Below are 21,833 nucleotides of genomic sequence, written 5' to 3' on the forward strand. Positions count from 1 at the left end.
ACTCGCATCGCTGGGAATGATGGCTTCCCAGATCGGCTTGGGAATCAGAGGCAAGGACGAGCCCTACCCCTACACTCATCTCTTGTTTCCTGGTGTGAAATAATGATTCACTGAAGAACAGAAGGTACCCCAATGCAGTCGGCAGTCAAACTACTTGAGGCTATCGGCTTATTGATTTATTTATTACACTGAGGCGCTGGGTGCAGAATGTTAAAACCTAAGTTTCCATGTTTTTAAAATACATTCTAAGTGGATGTTTTGAGCTGGGAGGGAAATAAAGAAAAGAAGGGAAGTAAGGAAAGGCAGTCTAATTAAAACCCCGAGCTAGCATCTCTGCGATAATCACTCCCGCCCCTGCCCCCTCCCAGTCACACGCAGCTGTCTTTACTGCACTTGTACTTGCACAGTGGATGCAAACAGCCCTAGAAGGTACAAACACGCGACTGAAGAAAAAACATACGTGGGAGGTGGGACACGGGGCTGAGGTGGCACAGGGAGAGGAAGGGAGATCTCTGCAAGAGGCACAGCATTGGAGAAAACCAGAACCCTGCAGACAACTGGATTCCATGAAGGGCAGAGGATGGAACAGCCACCTGAAGAGGCTGAAGGGGGAGAAAGGTGGGAGTGGCGGGGAGGTCAGGAAGGTTAAGAGGGGCGGATGATCAGGACAAATTCAAGAGGTGCTGGAACCAACCGGGGCCCGGAGAGGATCGAGCAGACTACTGAATGTTAAAGAGTTTCCGGGAGAAAGTCTGCTCTGAAACTGACAACTGAGTTCGGAATTCTCCAGAAAAGGACCTGTTTATTCGAAGGCAACCTCTGAGTGAGCTTTGCAGGCCAGAGGGGGAGAAGGGCAAAAGTGAACTTTTCAGTCGCTTCTCTTCACTATTCATTATGGGCTCCTATCAGGACCACTCGCAATGGTATCCCGTACTGAGCAAAGCATAATTCTGCAGTTAAAGTCATTATCTGCTGCTAAAATCATCAACGATTTCTAGACTCAAACCAATTAGAAAGAACTCATTCAGTCATTCATGCAGTTTTTTAGCACGTGCTACTCTAGGGGCCAAGGTATAGCAGTGGGGTGAATTACAGACCCGATGCGGTGACAGACAGAGGCTCACGATTATAACATATGGTAGTGGAGAGTGCAGGAAGGATATCAGCTCCGCTCAAGGGGTGAGGGAAGGCTTCCAGGGAGATGTGATGTCTGAGCTGAGACCTGAAGCATAAGTTCAAGTTAAGCAGCACAAAGATGTAGCACAGAGAGGATTCCAGGCGGAGGGACTTGCATGCACAAAGGCCCTGAGGCACAAGATACGGCTCTTTAGCAAGACTGAAAGCTTCTGCCTCTGGGAAACCCCATATTTTGGATTCTCTGCTCCTTCACTCACCTGAAGAGATGAGTATTGCCGGTACATTTTGTAATCCTTGGAGGAAAGTGTCTGGTCTCCTTATTCAGCTGCTAAGTCCCCTAAGCTCCTTCCATACTCTGTATACAGAGTGTGCTCTACCAGCTTTTTGAGTCACTGAATTCACTATGCTGTTGGGGGCTCCACTGGCAGGGCTGAGAGAGGTGCCAGGAACATAAGGGGTGGTGAGGGCCAGTTCCCTCAGCCCACGCTAGTGCCTTTATTCCTCCTCCCTGGGGCATCAGGAAATCCTTTTTCCTCACCCTGCCATGTGGCGTCCATACTGGGAGAGGCTACGTCATGCTCCCACTGAGCTGTCCCCTGCGTCCCCTCCCTCCAGCAGCCCCCCTCTTCAGTCAACATTCAGGGAGATCTACCTTAGTCAGGCACCATGCAAGGTGATGAGGAGAGGGGTCAATCAGAGACAGCTTTGAACTATGAATCCAGCTGTTCCCCAAAACCAGTCTTTTCCTCTGATGGTAATGGAACCCATGACTTTTAGCTAGGAACAAAGGTGAACACACTAAGACTGCATTGCAGCTAGGCGTGGTCATTTGTCCACGTGTTGGTTAAGGGGAGGGGTGCAGAAGGGATGCGTGCAACTTCTGGGGCGTGCTCTGCCCGTCCCCTCGTCCCCTTTCCTCCTGGCTGGAATGAGGATGTGCATTCTCTTGGACCAGGAGGCCAAGGAGACAATCTAGTTAGGATGAAGCAACAGGCTAGAAGGAGGCTGAATGCCCGACACTCTGGAGATGCCATCCAGTTCTCCTATACCTGGACCGCTACGTGAGAGAAATACAAGCTTTCATCATTCCTGTCTTTTTGTGTTCTTTCTCTCTTGTTTAAATTTTTAAAAAAATTATTATTTGGGGTTTTGGTCGAAGCAGCTAAATCCACACCCTTGCCAATTCAGGAGTCTAAGGTCCAGTGGGGCAATGTCTTGAGCTCTCAGGGGGAGTTGTATACACACCTGCTTTCTTCACTTGCCCCAGGAAAAAGCGCAGGCTTCCTTGTGTCTGAAAGACTGAGCAGTAATGTGATAATAGAGGTTCTGGCAGCACATTCAGAGCAAAAGCTCCAGAGACTTGAGTTAAACATCTTGGCAGGACCTGCCCACTTCCCAGCCCAGCCCTGGCTGTGGACCAGGGAGCCAGGATCTGCTGAGAACTCACTGTCACCAGGCCAGGCACCCTGCTTCAGATACCCACTATGCGCCTCACTCTGAGGTGCTGACGTCCTGGCTTTCCAGCTTATCTTGGAATATTTACTACCCTCCCACATGCATTGATGGGTGTTTCCCTTGGATCTTCTGAGATCAGGGGAAGAGTAGGTAAGCAAAGTTTTGACACCTTGTAAATTTTGCCTTTTCTTATCTGTAGTGAAGCTACAAAGCCTTTCTTCTTGTTCTTACCGAAAATAAATAAGTAAATAAATGCTTCTGGCAGTCTCTGACCTCTACTTCATCTACTACAGTTTAGAGAAGAGAATGTGCATCAAAAGACAGACAGACATAGTGGAAATCTCATCCGTTTGTCTTCCTGTCCAAGTGGTGAGATACACTACAAGGAACAAAGCCTCAGCTTTAAGCACCTGGTCTTATCTGATTGTGTTGTGGTATCTGCTGGGTGCTGAGCCGTGCTTTATTGGAGTTCTTTTGCCACCGAAGAAAGTAGGGGCGGGAAACGCTGGAGAGGCCTTAGCTCCTGGAACTGGTGTGCATTTCAGCACACATCTCAGAGGGATATCTCCTTCTAGAAAGGTTTGCTCTTGTTTTAGGTTTTACAGGAGAGTTCAGAGATATTTGAGAAACATTTGTCCTCTCTTGAGTGAGGTACAAAGGGGAGCAATGGTTAGGCTCTTCTGCAAACCATGTCCATATTAGAGATGGAATACTGTGTGGTCTGGTCTTGAGAGTTCTCAAAGGCAGGGTTATGTCTTACCATCTTTGCGCACAGTTCCGTCCAGTTTGATAATTTGGCCTTACTTATTATGGGGGTCAGGCAGTGTTCCAGTGATTAAGGAGAGTAATAACAGAAGGATATTACATCGTCTCTACATTCAAGGGGCTTACGACGAAAGGAGACAAAACATACATGTGCTTACAACAAAGCATAAACCAATAAAGATGGAATCTCAATATATGTGGGAGGCTGGGGTAGGCAGGACTATGGAGATTTCATAAAGAAAATGGGAATAGAGTTGGCCTTCTATGGCAAGGCAAGAGAATTTAGATACATGAAAGAGACGGATAATTTTTCCAAACTGCAGAGGGAATAAGCTGGGTGTTATGTTCTTGTTTCTGTTATGGTTCAATTTCTTGGTGATGTTTCTATACCCTATTGTCAAAGGGAAAGGATTTCCCCCTATTCCTGATATTTCCTTCTGTGCAGGCAGCTCCCGTGGCATCACACTCGGCCTCTCTCTTTCCCCTCATCTCATTAATGAGTTTGGAGGAAGAACCGGCCCACGTGCGGACCAGCCCCTTGCCCTCTCCTCAGGATCTGCCTGCCCGCGGTAGGCGTGTTCTCTCTGCTCCTCCATGCCATGAGATTTACCAGGCAGACTCTCGCAAGGGTGGACTTGTGCTGGTCAGCACCACCAGGCTAAGTTGAACTCTGGGGCTCGATACCGAGAAGCCTTCTTGGATGCAGATATAAAGCACATTCTCCAATATTAGCTTTCCAGAAAAATAAAGGGATATTTTGTCTTGTACTCATCTCATTTATTTATTTATTTATTTATTTATTTATTTATTTATTTATCATTTATTTATTGTCTCTCTCTTGGCTTGGAACTCTGGGGAGATCTATGCAATTTTTTAAGCGCCCCTGAACCCAAACACTCACCTCTCTTCATTTTTCAAGCTACTCTGATCTTGCTTCTGACTCCCATATTCCACTAATACTATTTTCATGGTCGTCAATAATGACTTTTCCTGATAAATCCAGGACATATTTTTTAGTCCTCAACTTACAATGGCTCTTTGATTCTAATATATACTTAAGTTGTTTAGCATTTTTTCATCTCTGAAATCAGCTTGTGTCTTAGAATTAATAAGTCACAGTTTAATTGGCAGCATTTTTCTTAGTGGGCCATAAAATGTTGGTGTGTCTTACAATCCATGGCACTTTCTAGTCAGTGAAATATGGTTCTGTAACATTCGAAAATGCCCATCCCCGCTCTGCTGCCAGCCCTTCTCAGGTCTCATACACACCCCATATGAACTGGTACTTCTCGTGGCTCTGCTCTAGATCGCGCTTCAGACTCTGCTCCCCTGTCCTTGGGTTTTCTTAGCCTCTCCCCTGGCTTCACTTGCCACCTGGATCACAATGATCCCAGGTTTATACTCCCAGCCTAGATCTCCCTTCTGAGACCAGAATCTCCCACTGGACACTTTCACTTAGCTCAAACCCACAGATCCAAATGGAAACGGCCCTCCTCCCCAGTAAACCTGCCCATCGCCTAGTCTCCCCATCCCAGTGGATGTCATCTGAGTCATCCAGACTCCTCCCTCTTGCTCGTCTCCATAGCCAATAAATTAGGGGTCCCCAATTCCCGGGCCATGGGTCGTACCATCTGTGGCCTATTAGGAACTGGGCTGCACGGCAGGAGGTGAGTGGCGGGCAAGCAAGCGAAGCTTCATCTGTATTTGCAGCCGCTCCCCAGCACTAGCATCACTGCCTCAGCTGCACCTGAGATCATCAGGCATTAGATTCTCATAGGAGCACCGGTCCCTGGTGCCAAAAAGGTTGGGCACTGCTGCAGTAAATGACCAAGCTCTGATAACTTTATCAAATATCTCTTGAGTGTGTCTCCTTTTCTCCATTTCCACTGCCATTAAGTCAGTTCAGGTCACTCTCATCTCTCAGCACCCTCTTCGTTGGTCTCCCTGCCTGTTATCTATTCTCTTCAGAGCAACCAGGATGATCTTTCTAAACACGGATGTGATTCTGTCACTCTTCCGCTTTCACGTCTTTGTAGATGCTGTCCCCTCTGCCTGTAACACTCACCACGACTGCACCTGGTGGAACAGTTCATCATGCGAGTCTCAGTTCAGACACCACCTCTGTCGGGATGCCTTCCTTGATTTCTCCTGGCTGGGCAGGATTAGATGCCTGTCTTATAAGCTCCCATAGCAACCTGTTCTTATTCCTATTAAAACTCTTGGCACGGTATTATAAAACTGCATATTTATTTTCTGTCTCCCCGATGAGACTGTTAGCTCTATGCCAGGTGTGTCTGTTTGGTTCACTGTTTTATCTCCAGTCCCTAGCATTACACCTGACATGTTTATGGAGAGAATGAGTCAACACGTCGGTGAAAAGCTGAGTCTGAGTAAACAATGTAAGGTGGGCCAGGATATGAAAGGCTTAGAATGCCTTAGGATGGATGACCTTAAGAAAAGAATTGGTCCCCAGTCTGAGTGCAAGAACCTGGGTGTCCTCAGGTAGCTACATTGTCAGCCTGACTCAAGAAGGAATTTGCCGGCCTGCTCAGAAACACTCCCATAATTCACTCTTATCCACACTGATGCTAAGCTAAATTTGTAGACAAATTTAAAAAGAAGAAATAAAGATAATGAATATCAGAAGTTACCCTATAATACAAATGTCCTCCTTAAAGGAATTAAAATTTCACCCAAATATGGGCCATCAGACTTTCTCGTGGAGACTGTACTGAGCATAAGCAAACAATGTGGGCATTTCTATCCGAATGCCGGCCTGCCCGTAACTGGTTAAATTTAAGTGATGGTTTGGAAACATTATGACAACTCTCCTTCTGTTCTTCACAACTACAATTAGATAAAATTAAGTTAGCCGAATGTCTGTCGCTAAGTTACATAGAACACAATCTTCCACTAAAAGCAGGTGATAATTTTCCAAGATCACTATAAATCAGAATAGAAAATCGACTTGATTTTCTCTTCCTGTTTACAAAAGAATATATGGTGTTATAGAAAATAATTGAAATACATTGAAAAATAAGGCCATCATCCAGAAGACTTTGGATAACATTATGATAAACTTCCCATCTTCCTTCTACTCATATATGCATTTTTATGTAGTTGAAGCTACTGCATATATAGTGATATATTCTACTTTTTCCCCCACTTAATATTATATTTGAAACATTTTGCATGCCAATAAAACTTCTCGTTTTGACTTAACATAATTTTTTAATTTAAATCAATTCCCTCTCTGTCTGGGCACTAAAGTTATGAGAATTTCCTTTAGAAAGATCTACTAACTCTCCCAACCGCCAGTGTCTTGAGGGGCTACAACCAAATTTTAAAACGGCTTAAGCAAAGACAGAACTAGGAAAGAGAACCTGGTCCCCACTCCCACCCTCTCTCACTTAGGCAATGTACACATTACTTAATATAAATGTTTTTGCATTTCTGAAGTTCTAGATTATTCATACTACACCTCCTTGCTTAGAGTGTGGACTTAACATAATTGCTTGGGTTGATGGAACAGTTCTATGAATATTAATGCTTGGTTGGAGTGTTTAGAGAGGCACTTAAACATAGCTTCCTCCCCTTGCGCTAAGCATGAAATTACCTTATGATACGAATTTTATGGCACACAGCAGTAATATTCACTCAGTGGCTTCAGCTAGTCCCATGGGCAAGTGAAGTAATGCACCACAGAAGATAGCAGTGCAGAAAGTGGCGGGCGTCCCCCTCACACCCTCCAGCTCACAAGGATCTTGAGAAACGGCTGTGAAAGACTTAGCTTCCCGCCTCTAAAATAACAGGGAGTTATATGAAGCGGGTGCTGCTTTTTAAGCCTCCGTTAGACAGCCGCTCTGTCCTCATCGTCTAGCCATCCTCCTATTCGAGAATTGTTTGAGGGTGGGCTTGGGTACCACCTACTAAAATAAATGTCATTTTTTTTTCCTGATTGGAACAGTAAATAACAAAAGAAATGCTATCAAGACTTCTATTTGAAAAAAGTTATTCTTTCAAATTGTATCCTAATAACTTAAAGGATGTGTGAAACTTGGGACGATGTTCACTTTTTCAAAATCGACTTTAAAATTAAAAAATAAATTCACTGATTTTGAAAGTAGCATATGCTCTTTTAAAGAAGATCTGAAAGACAGACAAATATTTTAAAAAGAAAACGAAACTCTCCTACGACCTTACAAACCAAAGTCATCTACTGGGATGTATTAGGAAAGATGTTTCGAGCTTTCATCTACGAACGCTTCTCCCCACGTAGCTGAGATAGTGTTGTGTTTAAAAATTGTATTTTATTTAACCTTACTTATCATAAGAGTTTCTAATAGGATTTAATATTCTTTGTGAGCATTTAGAATGGCTACACTCCCATTTCTTTTAAAATGCTCTGAAACACTTGGTCATTTAGAAAAAACATTCATATGCTCTCTTTGTACCTGTCTTTTTCTCTTTTTTTAATTTTTGTATTCCTTCCTCTGAAACCTAAATCTCTGTCTTAAGCCCTGGCCTCTTTTCCCAATTCCAGACCCACCTTTCTGAGTAGTTGTTGGACACTCTACCTGGGTCCTCCACTAGCCTTTAAATGCAGCAAGTCGGAACCAAGCCCGTCACCTTTCTCTCACGCCGTCTTCCTCCAGACAGCCTTCTACCGACGCCTCCATCTCCCGCCTCACTCAAATGTCGGACCACCTCTCTCACTTCCCTCTATCTGCTCCCCAGTCTATTAGGCACAACCTTGCACACTCTCCTTTCAGAACGTCTCATCCGCCTGTTCCACCTGTCTCCCCATCCAAGGTTGCCAGATTTAGCAAATAAACATACAGGATGTTCAGTTAAATCTGAATTTCAGATAAATAATTTTTTTTTTTTTTAGCGTAAGGATGTCCCTTTCAATGTTTAGGAAATATTTGAGCTGAACATTACTCATTTATACAAAATCCAAATTTAACTGGACATCCTATATTTTATTTGGCAACCCTACTTCTGCCTTAGTTTCTACTGCCCATACCTTAACACCTCTCATTTCTACCTTAAGCCATAGTCGCCTAATGGCCTTCCTATCTCCATACGTAATTTGTTAATCTTCACAAATCACAGCTCTAATGGTGTCATACTTTACTCACCACCATCAGTGGTCCCCCACTGCCTAGTTCCTCATGATGGCATTTAGAAATGTCCACAGGCTGGCCCTGAGCTGCCTCTTGGCCCATGCCCCACTGCTGCCCGTCAGAGCTCTCAAGTGCTCTCAAGTGCAGCTCAAGTGCTGGTCTTGTGGTTACAAAACACACCCCACACTTCCCTCCCCAGGCCTCAGCTCCCAACAAGTCTTTCTGTCCAGAATGCCCTACCTCATAGTCCAAACCCTGATTCCCTCTTCATAGAGCACCCCCCCACCACCGCCACCCGCCCTCCCAAGGCTAGGCCCTTCTTCCCTTATATATAGATCACTAGATGTTTATCCTACCATTTGGCAGGTCAAAAATAGTTGAAAGCTGGCAATCCTATATGGTTTAGACTAATATAATAAAAGGCCCCCTACCTGGTGCTTCCTTGCTTTACTGCCTTCCACAGGGTCATCATCTCACCTTTTGCCAGAAAAAAACCGCCAAGTAGTGACGATCTAAAGCAATGCTTTTCAAGGTATAGTCCCCTAATTACATGCAACGAAATCACCCAAGGGAAGGGAGGGTTTGTTAATACTGCCAATCTCAAGGCTCCATCCTAGAGCTGCAGAATCGGAATCTAGAGGGGAGGGGCCTGGGAACCTGCATTCTGAACAAGCTTTGCAGCTGAGTCTTGGGCTCACCAAAGTTTGGGTGAGCTCACTGGCCCACATGGAAAGGCTTCTCAGTCTACTCTACTCACACTAGTCCCTGAGGTGCCCACACGTACTCCTACCTCTAATGGCTAGACACTCGTGCTGTTCTTCCCACTTTAAAACCTTGCCTATCAAACATTCTGTGGGGTCTTCTAAGCCCAGTCAACTTCTACGTCCTCTATGAACATTTATTTTTCTGTTCATTGTAGGAAGTCTATAGAAAGAGGTACCCGTGTTACTTATTGTCACTAATCATGCATTTGTCTCCCCAAATGAGATAGAACAATCATCCAAGACAAGATTTTCTCTACCTCCTTCCCTCCCAAACAGGCTAACACCATGTTATGCTGTGACAGTTGCTAAATAAATAGATGTAACATTAATATCCAACCAAGGTCAATAAACCCAAAGAAACTGACTATCTGAGCAAAGATGAGAGTGTCTTCCAAGTTAGGAACTGTGAGAAGGGGATGTTCTTTTTTAAAAAAAAGGACTTGATCTGTGAACAAGCACTTATAACTTTACATGTCCATTTAAGGAGACTGTAAATCCTAGCTCAGTAATGACAGGGCTGCAAATAGGAAGTTAGCGCAAGATGATCTGATGAGCCAGGGCCAGCCCGCCAGACTTCTCCATGGCTGCTCCCCTTCCTTGGGCGCTGGCCCACCCACAAGTCAAGAAGAGTTTCCTCAACTTGAAAGCCATGCCCCAAAATGCACCGCAATCTCAACAGAATACATCTATCATCTTACATCCTCTTCTTTCTCCTCTTCCTCCTCTGGCTCTACTGTTTATCTAGTTGCTGCCAGAAACTCACCCCCCACATGCTAGAGGTTTTCCCTCCCCTAATATCTCTTCTTCCCCCTCTCTTTCCCACCTCCTCACTTAGGCTCTCATCGTTTCTCATCTGAGTCTCCTAGCTGGCTTCCATGCCTCTGTATTTGTGTAACTCAGATCATCATGTTACCCTCACATTTAAAACTCTCTGAGTCCCTCATCCCCACAAGATGAAAGTACAAACTCTTATTCTGGACCATGAGGCCTCTCAAGGCCCAGCCTCTGCCTGCCTTTTAATTCAACTCAACTCAATTCAATTCAGCAAACAGCCCCTGGTGTCCTCCATGTGCTAGGCTAACCTGGAGATATGAAATCAAAGGATCTCAGCTCAGAGGAGAGACAGATGAGGAAATATGCAGCTGATGCAGTGCGGTGGGCTTAGGAGAACCACAGGAGGCCTTGGAAACTCAACCTGTTAGTGGTAACTCCTACGTGGAATTAGTGCAGGACCAGGGCTACAGTCAAATCTCCAGCTCCAGGTCCAGGGCGCTTTCCACTACTCGATGCAATCTGGCCAAAAAGACCTTAGTCTTGTCCCATAGAATAAAGCAAAACAAAACAACCAGAAAAGACACAAAATGTACTTGGATGGGAGACCACCTAGGAAGACCAGGTGCTATAGGCGTAAAAAATTAAAACTAAAAGATTGTAAGCTGACAAGGTCCTTGAAATCTGTAAAGTCAACCAAGGGTTGCCTCGCCTAAAATTTTTTTAAAAATTAAAAAAAAAAAAGACATAAGATGACCCATGATTAAAATACAAATTAAATATTAAAATTCAAGACCCATAAAAGTTAATAGAGAGACAGTAAATCACAGTAAAACAAGATCATGTAAATGAACAGTAAGATCATCTAAAACAAGATCATTTAAATGAACAGTAAATCACAGTAAAACAAGATCATTGCATTTATGAGATGGAAACACAGGGAGATGGACCACACCCAAATATAGCCGTGTTGAAAGTCTACGCATGACTCATCTACTTTGGTCAGGGAACCCAGAACTGAGATAACAACTTACTCGCGGATGCTGATAGTACCACCTGGGCAGAGGGAAAATGGGTACCTGTGCCTTTTAATTCTGATATCTATGAAACATTAGAAGAAAATTACTTTTAAAAATATAATGAAAAAAAATGTACATGCTAAAGGTTTAAATTTTTTTTCAAAGAGCAAAGACACTAAATTTGAGAAGACATCAAGTGATTTCTAAGAGAACCCCAAAAGGAGATTGGGAGAATGTCATCTCAAAAATAAGACAGAGAACATCAGAGGAAAAGGAGAGCATAAAAGATTATCTAGCATAGTCTGTTCTCAGGGGACAACATGGCTTTCAGTCCAAGAGAGATATTGTCTATGTTTGTTGGACCATGTTATCTAAACCGCAGGCTGCGAGCAGGGCAAGAAAGCATTTAGTGAGTCATGACAGTCAATTTCTTTTGAAACAAAGAAAGTAGAATCTAATAGAAAATATCAGTTGCATTTCATGTAGCAAGAGGAAGTACCGAGTTTTATGTATAACTGTGTTCTCACATGTGTTTATTGGTTCATGATATAATAAACATTTCACCGAGTGAGTTAGTCAAGAAGGTTTGAAAAACACTCTTCTAGAATACTTTCATTAGAAAGGGTTCTTTTTAAACATATGCTAAACACACTCAATTATGAATATTGACCCTTTTCCTCATTCTTGGAGTCTGTGCTAAAATTAAACAGAGAACGGGGGTGGAATATTAGAACTGGAAGGAGGAAACAAATTAGCAGAATGTAAATGAGTGGACTGATAAAAGACTAGAAGATGAGATCAGTGGGCTTTGGTCTTTTTTCCTAAGGCCTCCATGATAACTCCATCTTCACTGGAGCACTAAATACACAGTAGCTGCTCAATTATTACTTGTCCAATGACCCTCTAGAAGCCCCTGTCTTCTTTCTTTGTTAACACTTATCAAGCAATGTGATTGTTGCCTTTTTAATAATGTTGGTCTCTTCTACTTGTAGATGCTCCTTCAAGGCTGGGCTAATGTTTGGTCTACAGCTGCATCTACCTCTATGGCAGTGCCTGGCAAGTGCTCAAATTTTGGCTGGACTGAACTGAAGGGCATCAAAGGGCAATGAAGATCTAGTTCTTAGATCCATTTGATGCTTGAACCCCTTTTGCAAGAATAAACTGATTTCAGTTTATTGAGCAAAGAATATACTAATTAGAGAAAAACAGCTCTAAACTTAAATTTCCAAAGAGCAAATAGTTTAGACTTTCTTATGTACCTTAGTCCAGAGGTCAGGTTGACTCAAAACCTGCATCAATCTTCTATGAATAAGAACCTCTTGAAATGTCCAGGATCCTAGGGACACACATGAGATGCTCTTTCTAGTCTGGAGAGCTTGAGTGGAACAACCACTTAGACTCCCTAGCTGCTGAGCTATTTCAAAGGTCCCATCCACATTGCTAACTGGAGCAGGCAGGATTCTCAGGAGGGTCTGAGGCAGAGGGCTGGATTTGGAGAAGCAGTCAATTGACCAAGTAATCAGCAATGAATCAAGCCCTTGTGCTTTCCCACAAGAAGCGAGGCTGAGGGGAAATGGAACAGGCCTGAGACATCATCATTTGCCTTCCTTGATCCTCTGCAGCTCCATCAGACCTCCATGCATAGGTGTCTAAACCCATCTTCTAACAGTGCAGCTGTTTAGGGTGGGTAGATAAGGATTCCCTGAGCAGGAGTATGTAAGGGGGATGGTACTGGTTGCCAGCCTAGATTTCTCAGAAAGGCATATGGTGAGTTATCAGTGGGAGGATGGGTAAAAGATGTCCTACACCAAAGGATCAATTCAAACTCAAATTCAAATTCAAAGGAGAGCCTACTAGTCACTAGTTAGCCTCCTTCTCAGCCAGGCAAACACTCCAATCGTTATTAACCATGGAAAGTCCTCTTTATCAAGAACACTGATTAAAGGCGGGGATGAATATCATTTCCCTACAGCTATATTAAAGCAATGACTGCATCCTTCATGTGCTCTGTTCCTTATATACAGTCTAACCTCATGTCTCTATGGAGGAGGAAGGCAGGGAACAGCATAATCTTGTGTGCAGACTTCAGTGGACACCAGAAATCCAGAACGCTTATTTTAGCAAAAAGTTTCAGTCTCCATCCCCAACCCATTCTCTATCCCAGTCTGCTTCTGACCATCTGCCTGCTCATACTGAAGGTATTTAAATCATCCTTGGATTAACCTGAGCAGAATGTAATCAAGAGGGCAAGTTGACTTGGGGCCAGGGGGACAAGAGGAAGGCTACATATCATGCACTCCGGAATCAAGCAGGAACAGAGTCCGGGCCTTTTTAAAAAAAAAAAAATTATCTAAGTCTAGATACATCGTCTGAATCTCAATTCTAACTTCGGTGTAACTTAATCTCTCCCTGCCTCATTCTCCTAAAAAATCATATGTAAAAAATAAAAATATACGTCTACAATGTCTGGCAGTACCTGGCAACGTAACCAGCAGATTACATAAATCTCCTTCGGGACTGCAGTATTGCCAAATAGATCGGAGAAGGGGTTCTGGAGTCTGAGGGACTCCAGGATGCTGGTTCCATGGACCTTGTCAGCTGTGATATCTTGAGAAAGTTCCCTAACCTCTCTGAGTGCTCATTGTCTCATCTGCAAAATGGGATAATGCAATCACTTCATAGGGTCACTGTAAGGATTCATTGAGAATCTATATGTAAAATGCCCAGTACAGAGTCGATGACCATAAATGACGGCTGTTATTATGACGGCTTGCCCCCTCAAAGAGGTAGACACACCCCCAACAAAGAGCTGCTTTGTGGCTACCTCAGGCAATCAGATGAATTCTCAGAGGCCACTGATGCTCAACATGCAAAATAGCAACACGTCCCCCACATCCTTGCTCCTCCTCCCACGTCCCCTATTACGGTGTATGGCAGACCAGCTTCCCTGTTATCCAAGAGAGAAATTTGGCAGTTCTGATAGACTCTTCCCTCTGCCCCCACAGTAGAGCCTTCATCCTGCAACAGGTTCTGGTGATTCTACTTTTTTAAATATGTCAACTCCATTTGCTTCTCTCCATCTCCCTGTCCCAGCCTTCCCCTTCAATCCACTCTCCAAGCTGCAACCACAATCATCTTTCTAAAGCACAGATCTGATCACGCTTCTCTCCTGTTTTAAAGCCTTTGATAGTTCCCCCAAATACAATTCCAGTCCCTTAACATGACTTCCAGAGCCTTCCATGATCTGCCTAGAGCTTGGCTCCCTCCCCAGCCTCATCTCTCACCATCTTCCTTCTCGTTCTGTGTCCTCCAGCCACAGCAAAGCATGAGAAGTTCTACAAATGAATTGTGTGCTCCCTCGCGGGCTCACTCGTGCTCTCTCGCGCGCGCGCGCTCTCTCTCTCTCTCTCTCTCTCTCTCTCTCTCTCTCTCTCTCACACACACACACTCTACAGGGATTTCACATGTGCTTTCCCCTCTGCTTAAAATACTTCTTTGTCCCTTCTTTTCTCCATGCTAACTCATTCTCAATCTTTAGGTTTCAGCTTAGGTGTCGTTTCTTCCAGGAAGCCTTTCCAACACTTGAATACTGGGTTAGATGTCCCTTCCACTGTATGTGAACGTCTGCTTATTTGTTCATCCCTACTAGACTGGAAGTCTCTTGAGGACAAAACCCATTTTTGTCATTGAAACAGCCCACCAGCAAGTACCTCAAACAGCAACTGGCACAAAACAGGCACTCAAATATTCGTTTGTTGGGTAGACGGACAGATGCTAACACTTGGCCTTGGCCTATGGAGCAGTCTCTGGTTACAGGCGGCGGCAGCACTGAGCTGCTCAGGAGCTAAGCCAACCGTGGGCACCAGAAGGTTTCCATGCAGCAAAGGCAACACCTACCTAGGATGGCTACCACCTCGTCGTCCTGGATCACCTCCAGGGAACCGGAGACCACAAAGCAGAGGCTGTCGACGCTCTCTCCTGCGTGGTAGATGAGGTCCCCTGGGGCGCAGTGCACCGTCTGGAACTCCATGGCCAGTGCCCGCAGGCAGCCGTCGCTGGCCAGCCGGAAAGCTGGGTGTTCCTTGAACACCTTGCGGTTCAGGTGCACGCAGATGTCAGCTCTCATGTCTTTGGGGCAGATCTGCAGGACCTGGTGGGGCACAGGAAGAAATGGTGTCAGGGTCCTTCTTGCTGTGGCCTCTGGCCCACTGCCCCAGGTGTTTTGCCTCCAAACACCTGGGGGCAGAAGCAACCCCCACTAGGCTAGACCACACTCAGTGTGCCGGCGGACAAGACAGCCACGGTCTCTGTCCCTGCGGAGCTTCCTCTCTTTGGAGGCAGTGATGACAAAATTCTGTGCTAAATGCTCAGAAGACAAGCCCAAGAATCAGGGGGCTGGGGAAATGTGGGATTGTCTAGGCGGTTGGGGAAGTTCCTCTCTGAGGAGGTGACACCTGCATACTGTGTCAGAGGTAGCTACACAGAAGAAGAACATTCCAGAAGAATAACAAAGGCTGTGAGGGGACCTGAACAATAGCCAGTGTGAATGAAGGGAAGGGGTAGGAGATGAGGTTTCAGGAGATGCCACACGGGAGAGCATCTGAGACTTTAGGTTATGCTAAGCCTTTGATTTATTCTGAGTGTGACTGGGGACACATTGGAGGACTTTGAGCAGGGAAGCGACAGGACCTGACCTCTATTTTAAGAGAATCATTGCAGCTACAGAGCGGAGTTAGAGGACCCTGACCCTAGCTTGAGCAGAGCCAAGGAATCGAGTTAGGTCGTTTCTGCAGGAGTCCAGGTGAGAGGTGAAGGGACTTGGGTTGGGACGCTGGCAGTGGAGTGAGAAGTGATCAAACTCAGAATATATTTTCAAGATAAAGCTGACTGCATATGAGTGTGATTTAAAGAGAGATACAAGGTAATATTCACTGAGCCCTCGCGACATGCCAGGCATTGCTGAGTACTTTAGAGTTGTTCATTCTTTCATTTTTATCGAGTACCGTCTTGCATGCCAGCAATCACTCTAGGCTCTGAGAATGTAGTAGTGAACAAAATAGACAAAAATCCCTGCCCTCATATAACTTACCATCTAGCGAGAGTAGACAAATAATAAGCAAAATAGTAAAATGTAGTGGTAAGTGCTAAAGAGAACGATAAAGAAGGAGAGAAAAAAATCAGGGAGGGATGTGATTTTACATTTTTAAGCGTTACGCGCATTAGTTAACTTAATCCTCACATAAACCCTAAGATGTGAGCGCTATTATTGTGTCATTCTATAGATGAGGAAACTGAGGCACAGGGAAGATAAAGAACTTGCCCAAAGTGGCACGGCCAGGACACGGCAGAGTGGAAATGGCAGAGCTGGGATCTCACACTAGGAAGCTGGATTTCAGAGCCTAGTTGAGACAGCAGTCACTTCCTATATTATGCAGCTGCCCAAAATAAAGGGACTTATAATTTGGCTCTCAGCATCAGGGAAGTCAAGGCAACATGGGAACTATAAGAGACCATGTGGGCTTCATCTTTCGAAGAAATGAAAATTTTTCAGCCTGTTCCAGAGAGAGAAATACTTTCCTGGACTAGATTTTCGCAAGAAACCATTGCATGGACCCTCACACAGCAAGCACTAGGTAACACAATAGGACACCTTGGAGAAATTAGGAGTGTTCCTACAATAACCTTTTCTCTCGCCTAGCCTGTGAACAAAGCAGGGGTATAAAATCAAATGTGTTCAGTGAAGACATTTTGGGGGGGGGAAGGGGCTAGACCATTTGCCTCTGCATCTGGTGTGCACCTCAGAATTTTTTAGAAGTCCTTCAGTATCCTTCAAAACTCAGACCAAGTCGCACCTTGCCCTCGACAGCATTGCTCATATCCCAGCCCACTGGGGTGCCCTTGTGCTCTGCCTGGAGGTGTGGCTGTGGAAAGAGAAGGGCACACAGTTGAAATCCCAGCTCTTTCCCCTCCAAGCGACTCAACTGCTCTACTTTAGTGTCTTCTGTCACATGCATGCTGCTGACATTGGCTTGTGAGGATTACGTGAAGTTATATCTACCAGTACACTTCCCCCAGCACAGTGCCCTGTCCCCTCCCTCTGCATGCCTCTGCATTCTTGCTCCGAGGTTGTAGGATGCTGAGGGAGTCAGCATGTTCTCTGAGGGAGGGGAGAGGGGAATGGCCAACACAGAGCAAAATTCAGACTGCCCACGCTTGGGCAGAGTACTTGCTAAGTACTTCCCTCCTCAAAGCTCATTGAAAACGAGACTCCGGTAGCAATGCCGATTTAATTCGGGTCCTCTGCTCTCCAAGCAGAACCCCGGAGAGTGAGGAGTGCTCACGTGTCATGTCGAAACCGTGCCCAGTGGTTTGAAACCAAGATTGATCCTCCAGGTAAGTTCGCCTTTAAATATCTGCTTCCCCCTGCGCTGCCCTTTGCTGGCAGAGGCTGCTTGTGAATGGGGCCTTGGCATGGAGACGATGTTTTCTTCATAGGCACCGTTCCCGGAGCCACCGGAAGGCACGTATGAGGAGAGGAAAACTGAGGCGGAGGAATGACAAACCCCCACAGCCATCGGCGTCTCCACCGTTCTGCTGGCCCCGCACTGGCCTGGGTGGGGGGTCTTGAATTCCTCTGTCTGAGGGAGGGTGTCAGCTCAAGGCCCTCTCCTGGGCCATCTTCCCTTCTGCTTGGTTCTGGGAGAGACCATCCCTGCTGATGCTGGAGGCCTCGAAGGCCACAGGGAGATGTCACCGGAGAGGCTGCTGGAGCCTCCCCAGGCTGGGCGGGCCAGCAGCACCGCTGAGAGAACAGGCTGCCGGGACAGGCAGATCTGGATTCAGTTTCCGGCTTGAGCACTTACTCGCTGTGTGCACTTAAAGCGGTATGGTGCTTAGCTTCCTTCTCCAAGTCTTCATTTCGAACTCGAGCACAGAATTCTTCTGCGGATTCTGAGTGGTGCCCCGCGAGGAACATCCTGGTACGATGCCAGGCACACACGGTGCCCAGTGCAAGTGAGCGCTCACTCCTGACGTTTTCATGGCAGCACAGCAGTGGGTCAGCCTGAGGGAGGCTTTGAAGTCCAGAAGATCATAGCCCAAAGGGCCTTAGAGGTCAGTCCCGTCTGTTAGTATTCACAGACACGGAAACCGAGGCTCAGAAGGATAAATGACATGCTCGAGGTCACCAGCCAATTACCAGTAAAACCAGAGGAGCCGGCACCACCGCCCTCCCACCTCCCACACACCTCGGCTCCCGGGTCATCACGGACCATTCTGATCCAGAAGGGAGGGGAGAGGAACCAGGGAGAGGCACGGGGAACACGGACTGGTTCCCTCCCCAGCAGTTGCCTGCCAGGAAGAGCGGGCCCCCACCAGGCTGGGCTGGGCTCTGGACTGAGTTGCCACAGTGACCCTTCTTTCACCAGATGAAGACCTGGGGCAAATCCCAAGCCCTCCAGGGACAAGAGACAGCAGGGAGGGGAGGAAAGGGCATATGCTGATAGTACTGTCTCCCACAGGACCACCCAGCTCAGCCCGGCATGGGGGTGGGGCAGGTACTGAAGCTTCTTTCCCACAACCAGCTTTACAGAGGCCTCTGGGCCCCTGGGAAAAGGAGCCCCAGGGCTGAGAGATCAAAGTTCCTTTCTGCTCCATCAGGTGCCAGGCACCCACAGGACCCACGGCCTTGTTGGGAGAGCAGAAGAGAAACAACAGTCGCGGCCGTGGCAGGTGACTGGCAAAGCCAGGGACATGTCCTGCCTGATTGACACCTGACCCGTCTGAGAAGCGAGGGCAAGTCGATCTGGACTCGTTCCTCTTCTATCTGGTGTGAATTTTAAATTAAAAAAAAAAAAAAGGAATAGTAGGAAAAGCATAAGCTTTGAAGTCGGACAAATTGAGTTCAAATCCTGGCTTTGCCATTCTTAACTTTGACTGAGGGTAGTTAATAAAATTAATTGGGCCTCTGCATCATCCCTCAGACAGAAATACCGGTGCCCCTCCCCCTCCCTAGGACTGTTGTGGAGCCCAATTGAAGCATGAATGCAGGGCCGGGTGAGTGGGGAAGGACAGTAAATATTTGTGCTTAACCCACGTTCCAGATCTGGTAGCTGGTGCTGTTATTATGTTACTGTTGTTGTTGTGGCAGATAATAAGATTTCAACAAAAGTATTGTTACTTTTAAGTTGGGATCAGTTAAATTTAGTTCAAAAATTTTTCCTTTTAAATTGTCAACTCTTATGCAACAAATCCACGATGAACAAAATGTCGAAACTCTGAATGAAGACAGGATCAGTAGCAACGCTGTGTCACCTTATGCCATCTTAGCCTGAGGCAAAAGGAAAACCAGAAATACGGATCACCTCACTCTGGGTGACCCTGATTCTCATCATCACACAAGTTTGGGAAATTCTGTCCTGGACAGTTAAACTTCCAGTTCTTCTCTTCCCCAGGAGATACACCCTGTCTTTCCAATTTCTTAAATAATGGCTCTTACTTGCTACTTTTTAAGCAAGGCTGATCTGGAGGCAATCGGAACCTCTGGAAGCAGGTCCTAGAAACCCCAGACCACCCAGATGGACCCTGGGGCACAGCCAGGCTGGAGAAGCACTGCCCGAAAAGAGCCTCGGGCCTCGCTGGGCAAAGCTGGCAGACAGCGCTTCTCACCCACCTCCCACCTCACCTTCTCTGTGTCGATGCCTCTGGACATGGACCAGGTGGACACGATATAATCCATGACCCGCTCACTCAGTCCCTTCGGCACCTGGTAGAGCTTCAGGAAGTCCCGGACGCTGTTGAGCATCTCATGGTACCTGTTGGTATTGGCGTACATCTGTTGGAAAATGGTCGTCACATTCCCGAAGATGGTGGCATAGAGAAGTGCTGGAGGCAGGAGGAGAAGAAACGACACGTGAGTGGCTCCTGAACCAGGGTCCCAGAATGCTTGCCTTGCCCAGAGCAGGCTGATGGCCAGAGCTGCCCTCCCCAGGATGGGCTGTCCTGGCCTTCTCAGGAGAACTTCACCCCAAGAGCCTCTGGGAGTGGACCCAAAGAAAGAGCGTCCTAACACCAGGCCGCTAGGACAGGGCTAAGGTGGACAGGAGCTGACATGACCAGGCCAGAGCTAGGACGCAGAAAGCAGCTGGGGGATGGGGCAGTGGGACTGCTTCACATATAAAGCCACATGAAGTTTGAGCCATGCCTGAGGCCACCGATCAAACGTGTTCTTATGCGCTCTGTACCAGCCCGAATCCAAACCTATCAGCAAGCAATCTTTATCAGCCCTGCCACGTCCCGAGCATTATACAACCCACTGGGGCCATTAGGGTGAACGGGCCACTCAGTCCCGGCCCTTGCCCAGCAATGTCACGGAAGGGCAGGCCTGGAATATGCAATCACAGATAAAAAAAAATAGTAATTAGTCTGTCGAGAGCAATGAAGGGTGTTCTAACTTTGCTTAGCACTTATTGTTCAGGTGCACGTTAACACCACAGTCCACTTCACTGTCATGTGGCCCCTGGGAAGAACGTGTGGCTTTGCTGTGGCGAGAATAAAATCAGAGCCCCTCTGAGATGCGACAAGTACATATTCTGTACTCCTATTGCTTCCCCCACCTTAATGTCACAAAAGAGGACCATGATGTCATCACAAAACCCCACCTTCTAACTCTAACTCCCATGGGAGACATGTTCTATTCTCTGAACCTATGAAGGGAACCCTAGTCAGAAGCAACAAATTAAGGACAATAGAAAGGAAGTAGGTAGCTCAATTTCTAGGATTTTTAGTGAGACAGAAAAGAGACACTCAAGGAGTGGGTTTGGAAATAAGTGTCCTAAGGCCCCACTATTCTCTGCTTACCCTTAACCAGCTCTCTAGCTCCCCATTCTCCTTAGCTCCCCAATCTCTAGAGCCATCAGCCACGCTCCCTCCCCCTCTCTCATCTCTGTCTTTTTGGGACATCTACTCCGGCTTCCAGAAGCTGGAGGGGCACCTAATATGCCTGCTACCAAAGGGAAGTGATAAAGGGAAAAACTCATCCCTGAGTTAGCCAGGCATCTGGCAATCTCGGAGACCAGCTTCTGCAGGGCTGTTAGACCCTCACCAGCATACCCGTAATATTCAGTGAGATAAGGAGACCTGTGGCTGCTCTAGGAAGATGGTCATGACTCATAAAATTATTTATGTTGGAAAACGCACCCCAGCTTCTAATCACTTTGTAGAGTATAGTTTACTCCTAAACTTGAGAAGACTGAAAAAGTTTTAAAAAGAATAAATACCTGGCCAGTTCTGCAGATATATCAAAGCTTAGAGGTAAAGAAAGGACTGAAATGAGGCTTTTCCCTTTTGTAACAATGAAAAAATAATTGTCCTCTGTCGGTAGTTGATGGGTCTATGCAAACTGAATGTGTTCTGTGAAGAATTCCAGATGATATGTTAAAACTGAATTTAAAAAAGACTCTACCCTCAAACCTATATTTGTTTCTGCACTCTCAATTCTCAGCAGAAGAATTGGGCCTTTTCTAGCCCTTTTCGCCTGGGAACTCCGTTCAGCAATGATGGGGACACACTGGTCATGGAAGGTGCGCTGATATGGATAGAGCCGCACCGACATCTTTTTTCCCCCTTTTATGCCAAATACAGAAAAAGAAAGGAAAAAGCATGGGTTGAATGAATACACAGGGCGAATAACTATTAATGAAAGAAACAAATCAAGGAAAAACATGATAACTGAAAAGAGAATTCTTCAAAATGGAGGTAGGCTTTCGAAGTTTATTGGTGAAAGATTTTCTTGGTCC

General features: G+C 46.0%; 1 protein-coding gene across 3 annotated transcripts in view; it reads right to left on the reverse strand.

Annotated features, from left to right (window-relative positions):
- The window catches only part of KCNH1 (potassium voltage-gated channel subfamily H member 1), a 308,541-nt gene that overhangs the window by 79,839 nt on the left and 206,869 nt on the right, over window positions 1-21,833 (reverse strand). For all 3 annotated transcript variants that reach the window (XM_039881126.1, XM_039881125.1, XM_039881127.1), the window contains 2 exons: window positions 19,721-19,920; window positions 14,935-15,187 (listed from right to left, as the gene is read on the reverse strand). In XM_039881126.1, coding sequence (XP_039737060.1) covers window positions 14,935-15,187; window positions 19,721-19,920 — 453 coding nt within the window. The remainder of the gene's footprint in view (window positions 1-14,934; window positions 15,188-19,720; window positions 19,921-21,833) is intronic.

Source organism: Pteropus medius, unplaced genomic scaffold (assembly GCF_902729225.1).
Source record: "Pteropus medius unplaced genomic scaffold, Ma_sr-lr_union100, whole genome shotgun sequence".
NCBI lineage: Eukaryota > Metazoa > Chordata > Mammalia > Chiroptera > Pteropodidae > Pteropus > Pteropus medius.